General features: G+C 39.6%; 1 protein-coding gene and 1 pseudogene across 1 annotated transcript; both read left to right on the forward strand.

Moving 5' to 3' along the window:
* Positions 1-12,994: 12,994 nt before the first annotated feature.
* On the forward strand, positions 12,995-15,122 carry LOC133720591 (ubiquitin-NEDD8-like protein RUB2; annotated as a pseudogene).
* Positions 15,123-16,140: 1,018 nt separating this feature from the next.
* On the forward strand, positions 16,141-22,079 carry LOC133723015 (receptor-like protein 7). The gene is made up of 2 exons (XM_062149850.1): positions 16,141-19,252; positions 21,730-22,079. The coding sequence occupies exons 1-2, from the start codon at positions 16,141-16,143 to the stop codon at positions 22,077-22,079; spliced, it is 3,462 nt and encodes a 1,153-aa protein (XP_062005834.1).
* The last annotated feature ends 1,018 nt before the right edge of the window (positions 22,080-23,097 follow it).

The following is a 23,097-nucleotide window of genomic DNA, read 5'->3' on the forward strand; positions in this document are numbered from 1 at the left end:
ATCTAGTATTTTCGTACACTCCCCTGTACACAACAGAGACTATTGGGATGAATGTTTATTACAGAGATACAATAACAACCATCATCAAAGGTTTGCAGTTGGATCTGATAAAGATTCTAACTATCTTCACCTTGATTGATTTCTCTTCCGACAATTTTAGCGGATCAATACCTAAGGAAATTGGAGAGCTGAAAGCGTTGTATGCCCTCGATTTATCTGGTAATGCTTTCACAGGTGAAATCCCATCATCCGTTGGGAACATGAGAAGCATGGAGTCCTTAGACCTCTCACAAAATCGTCTGAGCGGCCACATTCCCCAATAATTTGCAAATCTCAATTTCCTGTCATTTTTGAATGTCTCAAATAATCAACTGGTTGGCAAAATCCCAACCAGCACTCAGTTCTCGACATTTCCAAATACTTCCTTCATAGGCAACCAAGGATTGTGGTGGCCTCCTTTGACATCAGATACACCAGCCGTATTGCCCCCACCTACGTTAAATGGAAGCTCAAGTAATCCGAATTCTAGAGATGAGATTGATTGGGATATCATTAGTGTTGAAATTGGATTTACATGTGGATTTGGAATTGCCATCGGATCGCTTTTGTTTTGCAAAAGATGGAGGAAATGGTATTATAGAATAATGTGTAACATCCTTTTGTAGATATTTCCTCAGCTGGAACACAGATTTGGTAATCACAGAAGGCATGTTTACATAAATCAAAGGTATTGGAGACGTTGAAATGGGTAGGCAGATCAAGCAGGCAGCTTGACTCCATTATACCAGAGACACCCCTGGCGTTTTTTCTCTATATTTTCATCACATGATTATAATGTAATTGTTCTTTTTTCTTTTGTTGTAATGTTTTTTTTGGTCTGCTTTCATAATTTATGTTGTAATCGTTCTTGCAATGTAATCATTCTACGTTTTTAACATTTATGAAATATTGTGTAGTGTGAGCAGGTAATTGCTCTGTTTTGTGATATGGTGATTGTTTTCAAATATTCTACCATCTGTACAAGGTTAGTGCCAAGATTTACTATTTCTGATCAGAGGCAATGCCAGCTTCTACTGAAACTGCAACTTGCTCAAGTTCTCTCAAAGAACCACTTGAGCAGCCAAATTCCCCCACAGCTTGCGAACCTCACTTTCCTTGCATTCTTGGATCTCTCAAATAATGAACTGGTCGGGAAGATCCCAACCAGCACTCAAATTTCAAGATTTCCAAATACCTCATTCGAAGGTAACAAAGGATTATGGGGGCCTCCTTTCACAATGGATGCAGTATTGCCGCCACCAATTTTAAATGGAAGCTCAAGTAATCCGAATTCTGGAGATGAGATTGATGGGGATGTTATCTGTGTTGAAATTGGATTTACATGTGGGTTTGGAATTGTCATCGTGTCACTTTCGTTTTGCAAAAAATGGAGGAAATTGTATCACAGAGCTATGCGTAGTATTCTTTTCAAGATATTCCCTCAGCTGGAGCAGAGATTTGGTAATCATGGAAGACACATCTATGCAAACACAAGGCGTTGAAATGGTTCGAATGTAGTTGGACTCTATAATGCCTGAGCCTCACTCGGGCGTCTTTTCGTTGTTATAACCACATCTAGTTGTTGTTGTTGCTGTTTTTGTTTTATGTTTTTATATTTTCTTTTACCTAGTACTATAAATATTGTGTAGTGTAGCATATCGTTGTGCTAGTCGTTTTTGTAATATGGTTATTGTAATATATTAACTTTGTTTGACTTTTGTTTGGATTAATAGCTAAGAATAGCTAGGTGTTGTACATAAGTTGCGGTTCATTCTGTAATATTTGGGGAATAAATTCCACCTTTTTTTCTTCTTCAGGGGAATGAATATTCATTTACAAAGTCACCGCCAGGATATTACATACACCAGAGCCTAAGCTCCTGAAGCACAATAAACGATGCTTTTGCCTTTTTGGCCTAACCGGAATCAAATTCTTAACAAATAATACTCATTCTAAAACCTCCTTGCACATTTGATAAAATGACTACTAAACCTTGATCAAAATGAAACTCTACATAATTCAACCAATCAACCAGTACATCTGCCTAAGACTGCAATTGGTATACTTCCAATATTGGCCACTAAACTGAACTTGCCACACATTTTACCTCACAAAGATCAGGGTATAACAAAACACATAAAGTGCACAGCCGGGCTGAAACCCACTAAATCCACCAGTAAAGGGGAGGCCGTATTAAAAATAAGGGATTTTGTCCATTTACCCTATTTCTAGGGATTTTTTTCCTACTTACCCCATTAAGTTTTTTTAATTTCCCCTTACCCAAAATACTTTAAGGAAGTCTTCCCTAATACCGTATTAAGTTTTTCTTTTTTGTTTATTTTTGAGACTATTTTACCCTCACTCCTTTGTTACATAGAGAGAGAGAGAAAATTGAAGAGAGAGAAACCATAGGAGACTTCGCCGGAGCCCCGTCACTGGTCGCCGGCCGCCGTCCACCGGACTTTTCTGAAAACCTTGCCGGAGATCCCCATAAAGGTCGCCAGAAATCTCATAGGTCGACTAAAAGGTTTATTGCCCCCCAATAGAGGCGCAATAATTCCCCCCCAATAGACGTCTATTGGGGGGCAATAGAGGTTTATGAAACCTTGTAGGAAGTCATTAAAGAGGTTGTCGGAGATCTCATATGGGGCCGGAGAGGTTTATTGTCCCCTCAGTAGACATGTATTGCCCCCAATAGACCTTTCTGTCACCAAAATAGGAACTAATCTGCCTAAAATTAGACAAATAAAACTTTGATTAAGGAAAAAAATGAGGAGATTACATCAATTCAAAACATTTATTGCCCCCAATAGACGCCTATTACCCCCCCCAATGGACATTTAACAGACCTCTATTGCCCCTCAATACCTCTCTGTATTATGAGATAATATAATGTTTTTTTATTCTTTTTCTTTTTTTCCTTCCTTCTGTCCACAGTTTACAAAAAAAAAAAAAAAAATTTGGGTACCCACGTCAATAGCCGATGCTTCGGAGCTCGCCTACTAGGTCCGATTTCAAAGGGATGTTGAAGGCGGTGGTACTATCTAACCTCCGATTGGGTCTCCCTCAATCCCCGCCTCGTGCTTCTCTTCTCCGCTCCCAAACCCTTGCTTTCGAGCTTATTGGCCTTCTGCTTACAACGCCTTTGACCAATTCGGGGACGAGATCTCCGATTGGCCTTCTGCTTCGCCGCGACGGGATCGCCTGGTCCCAATTGGTTGATCGACACCAAAGTGAGGCTGAATTGCGACGAAGACAGCACCACATGAAACCGAAAACGACGCCGATATATTACTCCGGTCTCCGAGTTGCTGCGTCGTCGCCGGAGCTAGAGGAGAGAGGGAAATGGCCTGGGTTGAGCACCTGAGCCGGAGGAGAGAGACAGCCGGAGGTCATTTGGAAGAGAGGGGGGAGAGAGAGAGATTGATGTTGAGTGGCATAGCTGTAATTCATTAATTGTGTTGAGGGCAAAATAGTCATTTTTCGTTAAATTGTGTAGGTGGGAAGAAAAAACTGTTGCTGGGGTAAGTGAGATAATTTTTGCTTATTTTGGTGCTTTAGGTCAATGACCCAAAAAATAAACTGATTAAAATCAACTCTTACAACAAAACCCTGGCCCAAAGATGGCCCAACCCAGAGCCCAAGCTCAACCAAGACAGAACCACCCGCCACAAAATCTTACTCTAGTGAAGAAACAACCTCAAGCCATCGATCCCGATGTTATTTTAACTGAAAGTCAATAATTGAATTCCTAGAAACAATGTAAGTGCATGAATTTACATTGTCATATGTTGGGAAAATATTAATTAATTTGTCAATTTTTTTTTTTTTGAATGAAGGGTTGGTGGAGCTGGCCTCAAGCCTTGATTAATGAAACTGTCGAATACAAGAGGGGGACATTGAGCCTAAACCCCTGATGACCATAAGCATCTAGAAAATTTTCTGAAATAATATCAGAAATCTCTACAGGAGACTTGTATTCTAACAAGCACCAACTAGCAAAGAGTGCAATAGCTACTCCATTTGCTTTAACATAGCAGTGACATAGCATCTAGAAACAAGAGGGGGACATTGAGCCTAAACCCCTGATTACCATAAGCATCTAGAAAATTTTCTGAAATAATATCAGAAATCTCTACAGGAGATTTGTATTCTAACAAGCACCAACTAGCAAAGAGTGCAATAGCTACTCCATTTGGTTTAACATAGCAGTGACATAGCGGAAAGATAACACTATATGTACCCCGCGTACAACCTAGCATAAATACCTGCTTTAGCACAGCTTCCCTACTATGTTGCCGCCAGATGATAAATCCGACGACACTTAGCTTCATCCTCCCACTAGGCGGTAACGACCATTTGACGAGGCCAAAACCTCGCTGCCAACCTAGAGTAGATAAGGCACATTGAGTGCATACACTGGCACAAGGCCCTACTAGTTCTACACAACAAGTGTAGACTCTTATTTCACGCCAAAGACGCGACCTAGAAACATAACAACAATAAAATAAAACAGAAATAAAATAACTAGCTAAGCCCAGGCCCAAAAAGAGGGCCCAAGCCCTAGCAACAATCCAAGAAATGAGAACCCCACAATCTGCCGGCCGGGCCAGGCCCAAATCCCCTACAGCCACCGCCGCCGGACCCTGCAGAGGGCCGCCCAGCCGCCTTCCCCAAATCGCCATCAGCTATCTGCCATCCCAGATCGAAACCAGAACCTGCAGAGAAACAAGCTTCGTCGCACCATGGAGAAGACCCAGATCGGGACCAGAGGATCCTGACCAGATCGGACCGCTCCGAGTAGCCCCCGGCCGCGCCGCACCGAACGTCTCGCCACCTGATCGCCTCCAAATCTGAGATCGAATCCGTCGAGTGGACCATCGAGGAGAGACCGAGAAGCCAGCAGCTGCAGTTTTCCCCTCCCTCACTGACATCCACCGTGATCCCACCGATCGGACCGAGAACGCTGATCGATAGACCCGGCCTCACACCCAACTCGCGCGGAGTCGGTATTGGCCCGTCCGACGACGGCGTAGAGGCACGCCGCCGGACAGGGGGAAGACCTCGTTTCTTTCTCTCTAGCGCGTACAGCGCGTTCGTTTTAAGACTATAGAGGAATGTTGTCTATATACATTAATTTGTCAATTTTAAAGGGTTGAAAAGGTATCAATCATGACCCCGCTTTATTTTAAAGCAAACTAGATGGCCGCCCGTGCAATGCTGTGAGTTTATGGCTTTTTTTTCCTAAATTTTATGTACAATTGAGTAAGAACCATAATTTAAGAGATGTTAACCAAATATGTTATCATTTTACATATTATAAAAGCTGGTACCATTTTACAATATAACTTATAAATGTAAAGCCATAATGTAAAAAGTAAAGCAACTGTCTTAAAGAATAACTACGCATGCACTTCGGTAGAAGCAATACTTAGTTTGGATGTAGGTTTCTAGAAGCCTGTCTACTTAACACTGGAAGGGGATGACCCTCAGTTGTAAAAACATAATTCTGTTCAACCAAAAATGAATCATTGAACAAAAGATCTAGAGATTTACACCTACATAAACACAAAATTGCAGATAAATGTTCAAGTGCCACATTTTAGGGTTGAGACAGCGTTCTTCCTAATAGGAAAACAGCTCTTATGTCTCATCAACTAAATCAGAATAGTTCAGATAAATGGAGCAACTACTTGCACTCTCCATCTCAATGCACTCAAAACCAGTAGCTCCATTCTTTGAATAGTACTAGCCTCAAATACATATTTTGACCCAGCCACCTGTGTGAAAGCTCAAATCTTTAGGACTCTAAACAAAATAAATCAGAAGTATAAGAAAGATCAAATTAAAATGAGACCAAAGCCTGACCTGTAAATCAAGGGAGAGTGGGACATTAATCTCCTTCATTTTGGCCGTAAGGGGCAAACATGCCGCAACCAACTATTGCATAGTCCAAACTTTGCCATTTTGCTTGCATGGAAACAACGTCTCTGGTCCGGTTGCAAAATTCTTTGCCAATTTTTCAAGTTTGATTTCCTTGAGTCTCTATCTTGTAACTTGTACGGAGCATTTCCCAAAGAGATATTCCTGGTACCTACACTACACTCTGTTGACCTATCAGCTAATTTAGAGCTTCGTGGTTCCTTACCGGAGTTTCCAAAGAATGGATCTCTCGAATCCCTAGTTCTATCCGGCACCAAGTTTTCAGGAATCTTGCCAGACTCTATATATTGGCAGCCTTAAAATGTTGTCTAGATTAGATCTTTCATATTGCAATTTAACAAGAGTTGTTCAAAAGTCACTGGCAAACCTAACACAATTAGGACTTTTGGCCTTGTCATCCAACAAGTTTTCTAGTTCGATTAATTCTATTCAATGGGAAAAACTCATCAAGCTTGAGCTTCTCGACTTGTCCAACAATCAACTCTACGGTAGTATTCCATTGTCTCCCTTTTCTATTCCCTTGCTGCAGAGGTTAGATCTTTCTGGAAATCACTTCTCTGATCAGTTGCTCGGGGTCCTTGACCAAAAGCCCAAAAATAAACAAAAATTACCCCACTTACCCCAGCAACAGATTTTTATTCCCACTAACACAATTTAAAACAAAATGACAAATTTACCCTCAGCCTAATTAAACAACTACATCAAATGCCACTCAATCTCATCTCTCTCCATCGTGCTGCAGATTCTCTCTCCTCTCTCAGACTCCAGCATGATTCCGGCAGACCCAGGCCGTCTCCCTTTCTCCTCCGGCTCCGGCGATCGACTTAGGCCGTCTCTCTCTCTCTCTCTCTCTCCCCCTCCTCCAGCTCCTAAATGCGCATGAGCCGATCGGAGCTGTGCTTGTGAACGAAGCGGTGGTTATGGTAGTGCTCGCAAGCCTTCTCGACCTCCTTAAGCTCGGCCAGAGTTCCGAGCTTGGGATCGAACTCCCAGACTTGCTGGCCGACGTGGTTGTTGAGCGTCCGCAGCCATGGATTCCCTCCCTCTGCAATCTTTAGCTTCCACATTCTCGATCCTGCGGCGATCGGCGGTCAGAAATCTCTGAGATCTGAAAAAGCGCGGAGGAGGAGAAGAAGAAGAAGAAGAGTCGCGGGATTTCAAATCCAATTCAAAATGGAGGTATTTGAAGAGAGATGACTGAGGATTTGACCAAGGGAAACAAACAAAAAATACGGCTCAATCTGCTCTCACTGATTTCGCATTGGGAGTTTTCAAAGGCATGTGGCAGTTGGCACATAAACCTATTGAGATTTACAGAGTGATACTGTGATACTGGCAGACAAATTTCATGGTGTGGGGTTTGTTTGCCTAGTGGATAATTCTTTCCCATTTTTCTAAGGGATTATATGGATATACTTAGGGATGCGGCGAAACAAGGAGGGAGGAAAAAGAAATAGACCAAATAAAAAAAAAAAAAAATTTTATCTCGTAGCATTAAAGATCTATTGGGGGGGGCAATAGACGTCTTTAAATTGATGTAATTTTTTTTTTTCTTCAATAAAAGTTTTATTTATATAATTTTAGGAAGATTAGTTCTCATTTCGATAATCGAAACATCTATTGGGGGGCAATACATGGCTGATAGATGTCTATTGGGGGGCAAAAGACATTTTGAATTGATGTAATCTTCTCTTTTTTTTCTTTAATCAAAGTTATATTTGTGTAATTTTAGAAAAATTAGTTCTCATTTCGGTAATCGAAACGTCTATTGGGGGGCAATAGACGTCTATTGGGAGGCAATAGACGTTTTAAAATTGATATAATTTCTTCGTTTTTTTCTTTAATCAAAGTTTTATCTGTCAAATTTTAGGAAGATTAGTTCCTATTTCGGCTACCGAAAGTTCTATTGGGGGGCAATAGACGTCTATTGGGGGGCAATACATGGCTGATAGTCGTCTATTGGGGGGCAATAGACGTCTATTAGGGGGCAATAGACTATCGGGGCAATAGAGGTCTATTGGGGGGCAATAGATGTCTATTGGGGGCCAAAAAACCTTTCCGGTGAGATTTTCAACAAATTCCGGTGACCGGAATACGGCGGCCGGTGATCGGAATCCGGCGAAAGTTGGCCGGAATCCGGCGGCCGGTGACCGGAATCCGGCAAAAGTTGGCCGGAATCCGGCGGCCGGTGACCGGAATCCGGCGACCGGTGACCGGATTCCGGCGACCGGTGACCGGATTCCGGCGACCGGTGACGGGCTCCGGCGAAGTCTCCTATGGTTTCTCTCTCTTCTATTTTCTCTCTCTCTCTAAGTAAATAAGGGGTGAGGGGTAAAATGGTATTAAAAAAAAATTAAAAACAAAAAAAAAATCTTAATGGGGTATTAGGGAAGACTCCCTTAGAGTGTATTGGGTAAGAGGGAATTAAAAAAACTCAATAGGGTTAGTGGGAAAAAAATCCCTAGAAATGGGGTAAATGGACAAAAACCCAATTTTCTAATGTCTCTTCGTACTTGCTGCACAAACTTGATTTGAGTAACAACAATTTGGAAGGATCAATACCCATGTCTATCCTTAATCTTCCAATGCTTGATTACTTTAATCTTTCTTGGAACAACTTGAGTGGTTTTCCTTTTTATGGCCTTCAAGAGTCGAGAGTTCTTTGGTTTCTTGATCTATCCTACAATAGCTTGTTGTTCAATCATAATGGTACCAACTCATCACCGCCCTCCCTCTAGATTCAGAATTTGTATTTGGCTTCTAACGAGTTGAAAACGTTCCCGAATTTCTTGAAAAAGCAATCTTATTTAACCGAATTGGACCTTTCAGACAACCAGATTTCAGGTCAGATACCCAATTGGATTTGGGGCTTCCTCTTATAAGATGCCGTTTTCCATTGATGAAATTTCTCTATTTGGTTTTTGCTTGTGGCTATTTTTTTTAAGTAGCTCTGTAGTAGGAAAGGAAATATCTAGCATATACACTAATAGGACGACACAAAAAGAAAACTAATGACATAATGGTTTAACCATACAATTAGGAATGAAAAATCAACAATAACTCCTTTAAGCCATGGAAAAGGGAAAATCATTTATTGACAATCTAGTCTATATCATTGCCAAAAGGCCCAATTTCTGAGAGAAAAAAAAAAATCAGAGATTTTATTTAACAAGAAGATTAAAAAACAAATAGACAGGGCCCAATAGCTAAATTCAAAAACCCTAATCCTAGCTATCAAATTCTTCCAACACCAACTTCTCTTCACAACGATTCTTGTACTAGCTCTACTCTCTCCCCAAAAAGACGCGCTAGGGTTTTCTCCATTTTGTCTCGTGCTCGTCCGGCGGCACGTCTCTGCGGCGTTGTCGTCGGACGGGTGGTCTTGTCTCGCCGTCCCTCTTCGTCGTGCGGGTATGTTTGCTGTTAGAAGTCTAGTGGCATGGGTGTTGACGGCGACTAGCGGTAAGCGGCGGTGGTCCGTTTGGTGGAGGGGTCGGGTTGATCACGTTGGGGTTGCTGATTCTGATATGATCGGAGTGGTAATGGATGATGGTTGGGTCTGGTTGGATTGGGAGGCGCGGGGTGGTGGTGCAGCGACGAAAGGGTCGTGTTCCTGGTTCCTTTTGTTTGGTGGATGGTTGAGCACGCGATCCAGGTTTTACTTGGATGGCAACAGAGGGGTTGATAAGTGGAGATCGTGGTGGGTGGGGCGTCGCTGGTGCGGCGACGGAGATTGTCCTTCAAGGGCGGCGGTGGGATGGTGGCGGTGCGAATGGATCGGGTTTGCCATGGTGGCGGGCTTGACTGTTACTAGTGCTTTAGGGTTTGGTTTTATTTTAATGTTTTTATTTTGTTTGTAATAAGACACTACAGGTTGTGGCAGAGACAATCTTCTCTTCCGCCTTCTAGTGGGACGTTCCTATCTGATTTTGGGTCAGCGAAAATGTCTGGCTATGCACAGATGAGCATTATTGGCCTTCTAGTGGGTCGTTCCTGTCTGGTTTTGGGTCGGAGGCGATGGCAGTTTGGAGAAGTTATGGGTTGACGGTGTTTACAATAGGGTGGTGACGATGTTGAGTTTACTTTAGTCCCAGGTCTGAATGTCCGGCAATCCTTTTGGTCGGGTTTAGGTCACAACGAGTGTTGGCTTGGTCGATCAAAGCTGGTCAAGTGGACTCTGGGTGGCGAGTTAGTGTCGACACAAGTGAGTTGTCTAGTTTCAGTGTTCTTCTTGGCTAGATGAGAGATGAGATGTTAATGCTCCGGCGCTTGTTGGCTTTGCCATTTAGTTGTAGTGTTAGTCATTATAGAGTTCCAGTGTGAAGTCTAGTGACCATTTCTATGTAAGAGATGTTGCCTAAAACTCGTTGTATGTAGTTCATTATTAATGAAGTTATTCTTGATCAAAAAAAAAAAAACTTCTCTTCACAACACCCAAAAATCATTCAGTCCCAAAGAAAAACAAACTCCAAAAAAAAAAAAAAAAAAGCCATGTGGTGAAAAAACCTGACAAACACGATTACATACACAAATTGCAATCCCAACTTCAACAAGAAAAAATTGTGTTGTAGGAAATCGTATGGATAAATGATATATTTGGTTGATATGAAAGAAAGAGAGAAACCAATGAAAAAGTTGAAATTAGAGAGAGAGAAAAGAGAGTACCTAGATCTTGGCTTTGACACTGTCGATGGTATCGCTGCTCTCAACCTCGAGAGTGGTGGTTGTTTGGACCCAAAATGAACATTTTGGCCTGACAAGGCATGTGTTGGAGAAATTGAGCCAATGTCAGTGGCTCAAGCTATATATTGTCGACAAGCTCGAAATATATATTTAGAGGCTAAATAAAGCCTACTATGGAAGCATGGAAGCATGAAAAGTTAACTTTAGCACATTTTCCTACTTCGGCTAGGAGAAACCGAGCTAAACAAGGAAGGAGGGGCGGCAGACTAACCAAATGAAATCTAAATGTGCTGAAACTTTCCAGATACATTCTAGACAGCCCAAGGATCATTTCTTATGAAGAGTGCAAGAGTTTTTTTTGAGTGGAAGGCCTTCAAACAATCAGCCCAATTTTCTACAGAAGCAAAAATGGAAAACTAGACCTGTAAGAGGTCCAGCAGCATTTTCGGCCCAACCACATGGAATAAAAATCTGAAAATTTGTCAGGATGATCTACACTCATAGTGGAACATTTCATATGAAGAAGTCGAAGGCATATAATGAAGTCTTGTTGGAGAAATAATTGAAGGAATAAATGGGCAGAAACTGACCTAAAACCAGCTCAATATTCACATGTTCATGTTTCCTACCCACATGAAGAAAGCTAGATGCTTTTCTCTTTTTCCTTGGATATATTTTTCTTCTACAATCTCTTTAATAGATCATCACCACTTCCATGTTGCTGCACCTTCATGCTTTGCTTTCATTTCATCTTTTCTCTATCTTTTCCATATTTTACAAGTGAACTTAGATCTACTTTCATTATTTTTCTTCCACTCATCATTTCACTCTTCTTTTTCTTCCCTATATAAACACCTTCTCCTCTCATTCTAAGACACACATTCACATTCAACAACAACATCTCTAAGATGATCTAAGTTCTCTATAGAGCAAACCTCTCTAAGAGCAACTCCTCTCCTTTTCTTTCTCTTACCGGTGATCACACTCCTAGTCCTAGTCTTCTCAGAAGCCGACTTTCAGTGCCACCAAACCCTCTGTCAACGTGCTTCGGTCCTAGTCTCCTCGTGAGCCGACGGTAGTGCCGCGACCACAACGGTTACAGAACCAGCCAAGCAAGGGTAACGCCTTAGCAACCCAGCCAAGCTAAAGTCACGCTTTAGCAAGATCTCAATACTTCCCGGTGATTTCGCTCTGCTCAATCTGCAATATTGAGTATCGACTTGTGAACAAGAAGAAACTTCAGCAAAGTCCTCACCACGAGGCACAAAGAATCCCACGACGAGGTTGGTGCTCTCCTCGTCTACAATCGCTTGATAGAAGTCAGGTCAAGGGACACCCCCGACGACCGCACCCGAACGGTGCTGGCACGCCCGCGCAAGAAAAGAGACTGTTGACCAGCTGCAGCAAAATTGGAGCCAAACAGTGGTCTTCCCAAGATGGGTTTTCACGAAAATGTGCATATTTCTTGTTACATGAAGGAAAAAGTCTTGGGTAGGGGCTGCCACGTGGTGGGGCCGTGCGGCCCTCCAATCAAAATTCTCAAACTTTTCTCTCTTTTCCGAAACTGCCCCTGATTTTTAATATGCAATACCCAAAATACCCCCCTGCTTGGGGTATGATTGGCCCGCCCCACTGCCACGTGGTGCGGGTGCCGTACGTAAGATAATGATTAAAGAATTACACCAGGAATAAACAAAGACAAGAAGAGCCCAACATAAGTCAACGCATCAAAGTTACATGAAAACAGATGAACTATTTATTTCTAATAAGCTATCATTAATCAACATATAATTCTTTAATCATTATCTTTATATTTTATCTCCCAATGTAAGTATTCGCTGTTCTTTTGGTGTCATCGTGTCATATGTTATACTTCAAATTTTCTTAGTTTGTTGATGTGCCGAAACTAGATGATACATTAAAGAGGGTATTGCTTATTTGTTTGCTAAGTTTTCTGTTGCTTCGGTGGCAAATCTTAGGATAGCTAGAGTATGTTAATAGTAATTTTTGTTTCTCTTACAGTAGACTCTTCGCACAAGTTCTGTATATTTGTGAAACATAAATGTATTTGTAATATGATGTCAAAAAACAAAGATCATTTTTTTTTTTTTTTGTAGTTTTTCTTCGGGACTGATAAAGAGGAGAGGGAGAGAAATTGGTAGCAAAGAGTTGGGGTCAGGGGAAAATAGAAGCAGTCTCTTAAAAAAGGAAAAAAAGAAAAAAAAAATGTAGCAAAGTAGCAGAAATAAATTCTAAAGAAGCAAATTGACATCATGGTGAAAGCTAGGAGAGCAAATTGGCAATTAAGCATGAAAAAATATCAATCTTTCTAACATGAAAAGAGAGAAAGCAATAAGAAAAGAAATCAATAAAAGATCTGAAACTCGTAAACAGAACCCCCTTCAATAAACTCGTAAACGCGGGCCACACTCTCTGAGTCTCTGTTTTTATGACTGAATTTTTTTTAATTTCGAAATAAATAAGTAGAGAATGTCCCTTTTATATGGAAGTCAGATATCATCTCTCGCTTCTTGCTCTGTTTCTCCGAGAGAACAAACACCAAAACAGAAAACCCATCTCTGGGAAGACCATCACTCTCGATAATGTCAAAGCCAAGATCCAGGTACTCTCTTTTCTCTCTCTTTCTCTGGGGCTGAAGGATTTTTGGGTGTTGTGAAGAGAAGTTGGTGTTGGAAGAATTTGATAGCTAGGTTCAGGGTTTCTGAATTAAGCTATTGGCCTGTCTATTTGATTGTTCAGGTTTATTGTTATTGTTAAAGAAAATCTCTGATGTTTTTGCCAGAAATTGGGCCTTTGAATGATAAAGGGATATAGACTAGATTGTCAATCAATGATTTTCCCTTTCCCATGGCTTATAGAGTTATGGTTGAACCTTTCTGTCATTAGTTTCCTGTTCGTGCTGGCCAATTACTGCACATAGTGTTTCTCATTGTTCAGCAACTCGGAACAGTGAAGTGATTGATATACATGATGGCAAAAAAGCTTAGCGTTATCAAAGAACTACTTATCATGACGAAAGTTGTAGATGTATAATGTGAAATTTTATGATCAAACATGGTTTTTGGCCTCTCTGATATCTGCTGTTTCCTTGAAATTATCCTTAATTTACATTTTCCTTTATATGCAGCCATGTAATATACCCTTGTATTCAGGATAAGGAAGGCATCCCTCCTGATCAACAGAGATTGATTTTTTCCTGTAAGTAATTCGAAGATGGCAGAACTCTTGCATATTATAACATCCAAAAGGAGTCAACTCTTCACCTGGTTTTGAGGCTGAGGGGGAGGAACTATGATTAAGGTGAAGGCTCTTACCGGGTAAGAAATTGAAATTGATATTGAACCGACTGACACCATTGACCGAAATAAGGAAAGTCCTCCAGTGCAACAAAGGTATTTGTTTCTCTTTCTTCTTATATTCAATCTATCTAAAGTAATAAGTTACTTGAATTTGAGTTATGTATGGTTTTGTACTTTTGTCTATCTTCAGTATGCATTAAATCTTATCTAACTCTCAGTTTAGTTAATTTTCACGCCTTATATCATCCATGGAAATATAACATTGTTTATGCTTTGCTGCCTATTGAGTTTCTATGAATTGAAAAAGAAGAAATATGATTAATCTGTTCCAGAGATTTGGTTGCAAATGTGGCAGTGAGTAATGCATTGGTTAGTGTTTGGTTGTTTTTCACCACTATCAGAAGTTGTATCAACATTGGCTCATTCTTTACTTCAGAAAGGCTCTCATGGTTTTCCGCATAACTAGATCTGTTCAATGGCCAAGATTATCTTGACCTCTGAAGGTTGGTCGAGTTATGGTTGACTTTGCTTCAATTCCTGTTTGGGACTCTTAGGTGCTCCATATCTTGGTTACCATATAATTGGTGTATATGCACATTAACTTGACAACTGTTTTGGGATATCACCTGCATTTTGATTTTAATAGCTTAAGAAGACTTGCTAGAATAAAGTCTTATTGAGCAGCATGATTGCTGCATTATTATTCTTGTCTTGGTTAATAGCTTCACGTATTTATGGTACTGGCCAATTTTCAAGAGATCAGCACTAATGAGTTTTAAATCTCTGCAGGCTGATTTATGCTGGCAATCAGCTTGGAGATGACAAAACCGCTAAAGACTACAACATTGAGGGTGGCTCTGTCCTCCATCTAGTGCTTGCACTATGTGGTGGTAGTCTATAAATTGTATCGTAGTATTGTATCTATTGATTGGTTCAAGTGAACTCTTTTGTGAAGGCTTTATCGAGTCTTGATACTCCAAAACATTTGAGTTGCATGACCAGTGGGTTACTGTGGACATAAGTAGTGGTGTTACGTATTGCACTTTACCTTTCTGCTCTGTTATGTTCACTGTAATGCTCTGTTGCTTCTACTTAATACAAGCCTAGTAGTGTCACTTGGGCAACAAATTTTATCAATCCTGATTACAGTTGTTTTTCGCTTGTGGATGATCTATAAAACTTGGTGACATTTACTCCATACGCTACTCATGTGTCTGGAAATTAGTTGAAGTATACCTTTCAGAAGGAATGTGATAATTTTTTGAAGTAAAATGTGATAATTCTACCTAGTGATTATCTATCTATGAAGGGGAACTGTTATCATAGAGTTTAAAGCGTGTGATTCAGAATTTCCATTCTCAGAGATGGTGAACTGAAATGATTCCGCAATGAAATTAAGACAGTACAGTAATCGGGGCGATTGAAATCACACAGATCTGTTATTAACTTTTGGTTAATAACTCACAGATGATTTATCCTCATGTTTGTTGCTGTCTAAAGTTGTAAGAATGGTGAGAGTGATTGTAGATGTAGCACAAAGAGCAAATATAACATTCATTGTATCAAATTAGAGACTAAAAATTTAGGACGACTGCTCATGGTCATTTTCAAAATAGAACAACAGAGCTGAACTTCTGTTTAAAAAAGTCGGTCATGCTCTCTCACACAAGCAGCAGATATTTTTAACAGCATTTGCATCTGTATAACACATTAAATTACAAGCTTGGCATTTTTTTTTCTTCAGGCACAGAAATATTCCAGCTTTGGAACTAATCCTTCTCGAAACCCAGAAATTCATGTACACTTTATTGAGCCGTCTATTTTTACTTTGAATGCATTGACTCATTCATTCTCAAGTACACCACAAAAAAAAAAAAAAAAAAAACTATAAAGAAAATAAATTGCTACAATTATAGCCATCAAAATAATTGATCATGGGAAATACGTACCTCTTTCCCAGCGTCTCATTTTTCTTGGAAGTTGCCCATCGATTGAGAGGAAGGACTTGAAAGTCAAGCCTGGCACAGAGATTATGGACTCATTTTCCAATTCCATGACCTATTAAAAGCCACCACCAGTCCACAACCATTACCAGTTCCCAATTATCACGTTCCCGCAGTACATTTGTGCCTGCGTCTAAACTTTTGCTTAAAACATGCCCACTCTGTTCCTCCATTTCTTCCTTTTCTTATTCACAACCACTGTTTCTAACCTCATCCCCGCAGTTCACAGCAACTGCATTGAAGCCCAGCAACAATCATTGCTCCATTTCAAGAAAAGTCTTGAATTTGATTCTTCCGAATCCTCCAAGCTTATCACATGGAATTCGAGTACCGACTGCTGTTCTTGGCTCGGTGTAACTTGCAGCACCAATGGGCGTGTTGTCGGACTTGACCTCAGCGGAGAGCTTTTCTCATGCAACATTGACAATTCCAGCAGTCTTTTCCAACTTCAACATCTTCAGAGCCTCAATTTGGCCGAGAACAACTTCAATGACTCTGCAATTCCATCTGCAATTGGCAAGCTTGCAAATTTGAGGTATTTGAATTTAAGTGCAGCTGATTTTTCTGGGCAAATTCCCATTGAGGTTGCACGCCTGACAAGGTTGGTAGTTCTTGATCTCTCTATGTATTACTCGGGTGGGGAGTTAAAACTTGAGAACCCGAATTTAGGCACTTTAATCCAGAACCTTATAGAGCTTACCGATCTAAATCTTAATGGTCTAAACCTATCAGCTGAGGGATCTCTATGGAGCCAAACCATATCATCTTCACTTCCAAAGCTGAGTGCGTTGACCTTGTCCGATTGTGAGCTTTCAGGCCCTATTCATGAATCATTTGCCAGGCTTCATTCTCTATCCATGTTAATATTGGATCGCAACTACATCTCTAGTCCTGTTCCAAAATTCTTTGCCAATTTTTCAAGCTTGATTTCCTTGAGTCTCTCTGATTGTAACTTGTATGGAGCATTTCCCAAAGAGACATTCCAGATACCTTCACTACAGTCTGTTGTCCTATCATATAATTCAGAGCTTCGTGGTTCCTTACCGGAGTTTCCAAAGAATGGATCTCTCGAATTCCTAGTCCTTAGCAGGACTAAATTTTCAGGAGTCTTGCCGGACTCTATTGGCAACCTTAAATTGCTGTCTAGATTAGATCTTTCAGATTGCAATTTCACAGGAGCAGTTCCAAAGTCACTGGCAAACCTAACACAATTGGAGGATTTGGCCTTGTCATCCAACAAGTTTTCTAGTCCGATAAATTCTATTCAATGGGACAAACTCATCAAGCTTGACAGTCTCGACTTGGCCAACAATCTACTCTACGGGAGTATTCCATTGTCTCCCTTTTCTATTCCCTCGCTGCAGAGCATAGTACTTTCTGGAAATCACTTCTCTGGTCAATTGCTTGAGTTTTCTAATGTCTCTTCGTACTTGCTGTACGAACTTGATTTGAGTAGCAACAATTTGGAAGGATCAATACCCGTGTCTATCTTTAATCTTCCAAACCTTCGAATGTTTAATCTTTCTTCAAACAACTTGAGTGGTTTTCCTTTTTATGGCCCTCACATTCAGGATAGCTTGTTGCTCAATCTCAATTTGAGTAACAGATTTACTTCGTTTCTTGATCTATCCTACAATAGCTTGTTGTTCAATCATAATGAGACCTACTCATCACCACCCTCCCTCCGGATTCAGGATTTGTATTTGGCTTCTAACAAGTTGAAAACATTCCCAAGTTTCCTTAAAAAATTTTCTGTTTTAATTTCCTTGGACCTTTCAGACAACCAGATTCAAGGTCAGATACCCAATTGGATTTGGGGGCTTGGTATTGATAATCTATATCTAGGTCGTAACAAGCTGGTAAGTCTAGAAGCTCCTTTACTTGGTTGTAATACTTGTACTTACCATCTGATGAATCTTGATCTTCACTCAAACCAGATTCAGGGACAAATACCATTGTTTGTAAGTGGTAATTATTTGGATTACTCAAGAAATAATTTCAGCTCTAGTATACCAATTGACATTGGTGATTTCATTTTTTCCACGGCCTACCTTTCTCTTTCAAGCAGTAACTTGTTTGGGGAAATTCCAAAATCAATATGCAATGCAAGTGTTATACTTCTTGATCTCTCTAATAACTCTTTGAGTGGAATCATTCCCCAGTGCTTGACTCAGACTACTCTTTCTGTCCTTGATTTGAGGAGAAACAACCTTACTGGATCTATCCCTGATACTTTTCTTGAAGGTTGTAATTTGGAAACTCTATCTCTGAGCAGAAATCAGATACAAGGTCAATTTCCAAAATCTCTAGCCAATTGTTCAAGGTTAGAGGTTTTAGACCTTGGAATCAATCAAATAACAGATGCCTTTCCCTGCCCGTTGAAGACCATATCCACCTTGCGTGTCCTTATGTTGCGATCCAACAAATTTTATGGACCCATTGGATGTCCTGAGACCAATGGCACCTGGCCGGAGCTTCAAATCATAGACTTGGCTCATAACAGTTTCAATGGTGAAATACCAGGTACATCATTGACAACATGGCAGGCAATGATGGTTAATGCAGATGAGATCGGATATTACCTTAGCTTTTCGTGGAGACCAGGTGGTTCATTTAGGCTCGCAATTCATTATGGAGATGCAGTAACAACTACAAGCAAAGGTCTAGAGACGGATCTTGTAAAAATTTTATCTAGCTTCAATTCGATTGACTTCTCTGCTAACAAGTTCAGTGGAAGAATACCCAAGGAAATAGGCCAATTGAGAACATTATATGCCCTCAATCTGTCCAGTAATGCTTTCACAGGCGAAATCCCATCATCCTTTGGTAACATGAGAAGCATAGAGTCCTTAGACCTCTCACAGAACCACCTGAGCGGCCAAATTCCACCGCAGCTTGCAAATCTCAATTTCCTTTCGCACTTGAATGTCTCATATAATCAACTGACGGGAAAGATTCCAACTAGCACTCAGTTTTCCACATTTCCAAATACCTCCTTCGAGGGTAACAAAGGATTATGGGGGCCTCCTCTGACATCGGATACAGCAATCGTATTGCCACCTCCGACGTTAAATGAAAGCTCAAGCGATCCGAATTCTGGAGATGAGATTGATTGGAACGTTATCAGTGCTGAAATTGGATTTACATGTGGGTTTGGAATTGTCGTCGGGTCACTCCTGTTTTGCAAGAGATGGAGGAAATGGTATTACAGAGCTATGTTTAAAATCCTGTTCAAGATATTCCCTCAGCTGGAACAAAGATTTGGTATTCACAGAAGGCATGGTTACATAAATCAAAGGTATTGGAGACGTTGAAATGGTTAAGCATGCAGCTCAACTCCATTATGCCGGGGACTCCCCTGGCGTGTTGTCTCTGTATTTGCATCACATGATTATAATGTAATTGTTTTTTTCTTTTTGTCGTAATGATTTTTTATGTTTTATTTTTTATTTTTTTTGGGGTCTGGTGTTGTAATCGTTCTTGCAATATAATCACTTTACGTTTTAAATATTTATGAAATATTGTGTAGTGTGAGCATGTAATTGCTCTGTTTTGTGATATGGTGATTGTTTTCAAATATCCTACCATCTGTACAAGGTTAGTACCAAGATTTTCTATTTCTAATCAGAGGCAATGCCAGCTTCTAGTGAAACTGCAACTTGCTCAAGAGCCCAAAAAGGCCCATCGTTGTACATAAGAAATACTGCTGAGCAATTGCTCTCGACATAAGAAATCAACCCTCTCTCTGCACTTGCTCTCTCATGTTGGTTCCGTATTTCTGAGACCAACAACTAAAACTAGGTATGCATCTTTTCTGTCTGTCATGTTGGTTCGATTTTGTTTTCAGTGTTTGTTTTTGAGTTGGCTCTGTATTTGTTTTGGAAAACTTGGCACTTCAAATTGGAGCATAAAAAGACTTGAATCTTGTTTGCTGAGGTTTAAGAAATCTGAAGCTAATTGCCTGTCTCTATTCCTTCAAATTTCCTAGGTTGGGTTTTGGTACTTTTGATGGGTATGTGATTTCTAGGCCATTCAATATTCTTTTTGCAATTAAAATAATTTATTAATTAAAAAAGATAGTACGTAAGGGGGGGGGGGGGGGGGGGGGGGACATGAAACCAAGACCCCGTAGAAAAAAAAAACAGCTAACTCAAAAGGCAACAAAACATAAGCAAGATTAAGCAGAGCCGATTGAATCAAAGATCAAGACGCACAACGGGCGTTCGATTACGGGTAGGGTAAGGATCACGTGAATCTCTCTTGGTCTTCAATTTTTTATTTTGAGACTTTGTGAGAGAGACTTAAGAAGATTCTCATCTGCCAGAATTGCTTCACCCTCATCAAACCAAGAACACACCGGACTTATCTCAATATTCAATATTCAATGTATTTGAAAATTGAATTAGTTAGATAAAGAATTGATTCTTGTCCGGCCAGATTTAGTGCCACTGTTATTGCTGCTCCTAGTGCAGCTACTTGAACGAACAGCGTAAAATTGAAAATCATTCATACAGTGTGATGGTTTATTCAGGTCCTGAGCAATCAAAACTACTGATTTGTCAACATTCAGTTGTCTGTTTCCTTTTCTATGTGTTCTTAAAGAATTAACACGAGTAATTTGATTTTGTGCAAGGAGCAATTTGCTATACTAAAAATAATCTAATTTTTCTATTATTTTTGCTTTAGGGAAAATTTCGCAAACAGTACACCAAGTAAAGGCCACTAATAATTCTTATACATAAAGTTCCAAACCAAACATTTCGGTACACGAAATCTGAAACTCGACCCACTATCAGTACACGACATCAATTTTTGACACCAAAATGTCCATTATGCCCTCAGTTCCTTTTTTTTTTAATAAATTTTTTTTTTCTGTTTTTTTTTCCTTCGTTTTTTCTGTTAGTTTTTTCTATTATTTTTTTTCCTTCGTTTTTTCTGTTTTTTTTTTCCTTCATTTTTTCTGTTATTTTTTTCTATTATTTTTTTCCTTCTTTTTTTTCTGTTATTTTTTTTTTCCTTCGTTTTTTCTGTTTTTTTTTTCTATTATTTTTTTTTCCTTCATTTTTCTGTTATTTTTTTTCCTTAATTTTTTCTGTTATTTTTTTTTCTTCCTTCTTTTTTTTTTTCCTTCGTTTTTATCTCTTTCTTTCTTTTCACATGACTAAATATTGGCTGAGTTACAAATATAAGCTGTAGGACCATAAATCTCACCAATTGGAGGGCAAGGGCGGCGTTGGAAGCGAGGGAGTGAGCCCGGAAGAAGGAAGAAGAAAGAGATAAAAACGAAGGAAAAAAAAATAACAGAAAAAACGAAGGAAAAAAAATAATAGAAAAAAATAACAGAAAAAACAAAGGAAAAAAAATAACAGAAAAAAAGAAGGAAAAAAAATAATAGAAAAAAATAACAGAAAAAACTAAGGAAAAGCAAATAACAGAAAAAAAAGAAGGAAAAAAAATAATAGAAAAAATAACAGAAAAAAAAATTATTAAAAAAAAACTGAGGGCATAATGGACATTTTGGTGTCAAAAATTGACGTCGTGTACTGATAGTGGGTCGAGTTTCAGATTTCGTGTACCGAAATGTTTGGTTTGGAACTTTATGTATAAGAATTATTAGTGGCATTTACTTGGTGTACTGTTTGCAAAATTTTCCCTTTGCTTTATCAGTAACCAAATGTGGCTTTATAGTTTTATGTACTTCTGGTTATTAGTTAGCTTAAACAATGACTACTTTCTCGTAGGTGTTATTGGGGCCGGTGGAGTTATTTGCAACGGCTCTGAAGAATGGATTAATGGTTTCATTCATCAGGTTGGGACTGGTGAAGTTATTCAGGCGGAGGCTTGGAGCCTCTTTACTGGCCTAAAACTTGCTCTTGAACTCCATGTCAAAAATCTTGAAGTTGAAAGTGACTCTGTAATTGTGGTCCACCTCATGCAGCTGAATTCGTATGACACTCATCCCCTTGGGACTCTTCTATCTAATTTCAAGTCCATGATGCAGCTCTTTGATTGTTGTACTCTCCAGCACATACACAGGGAGAGAACTACAGTTACTGACATCCAAGCCAAAGAAAGCTTAAATTGCTCTTGAGGAACTCGCTTTATGAACCAGCCTCCTGTGCATGTTATCCAGGCTTTGCTTGATGACATTGCTGGGGTTGACAGAGCTAGAACCTTTAGCCAAGTTGAGTCTCTTCTTATTTAGTTTTCTTTCTGCCTAGGTCCTTTGGGCCTCGTTGTAACAAAAAAAAAAAGACGACTTTCTCACGAGGGTTTTGTGAGTTTTACGTAAAATTTCTTGTTTGAAATCAGTAACTTTTGTCCTGTAAAATTTTTGTTTCCGTAATTCAAGTTTAATTTAATGTTTTATTCCTTTTGGTTGATGTTAGTTTTGGCAACAAGGTGCTTGAAATGGCTACAGCGACCTACCAACCTCCACCACCATATTATAAGCCATACAAAGATTACTTGCAAGATCCCAAATCCGCTCCTGAGCCGCTGCCACCAATTGAAGGGACATACATTTGCTATGGTGCTACTTACACTGTAAGCTTTTCCTATTCTTTACCTTTTTCTCCACACTTATATACAGATTGTAAATTTGATATCTGAAAGACTGAAAGTTGCTTTGTTGCTTAATCTTTGGATACCAAAAGTATTGTCATAACTAATTATATTGTTTAGTTATTGTCTGGAGAATGTAATGCGTCATTTAGTTCCATAAGCCAGGAATGCAATATTAATGCATTTGAAGTTGCAGGTTTTGACTTTTGACTACTGAGTTCTGGATTATCCTTTAACAAAATAAGCTTATTCTTATAGATTATTGTGTTAATGTTATCAATGTCTGAGTTGATCTCTATTATTTCCTTGTAATTTATTTTTAACAAAATTTCATGTTTATTGTATATAGACGGATGACATGCTTCCAAGCTTGGAAGAACAAGGAACCTACAGGCTGGTTAACTGTACCCAAAAGGCCCAAATATTGGTACGTCTACCTTCAGGCTAGTTTAATCGTTCTGTTTATTTCTTTACTTTGTTTCATTGTTTTGTTTGAGAAGAAAGGATCTTTATTAAGACAAAAGCTTTAGTGTACATGCAGTGGA

Source organism: Rosa rugosa, chromosome 7 (genome assembly GCF_958449725.1).
Source record: "Rosa rugosa chromosome 7, drRosRugo1.1, whole genome shotgun sequence".
Lineage (NCBI taxonomy): Eukaryota > Viridiplantae > Streptophyta > Magnoliopsida > Rosales > Rosaceae > Rosa > Rosa rugosa.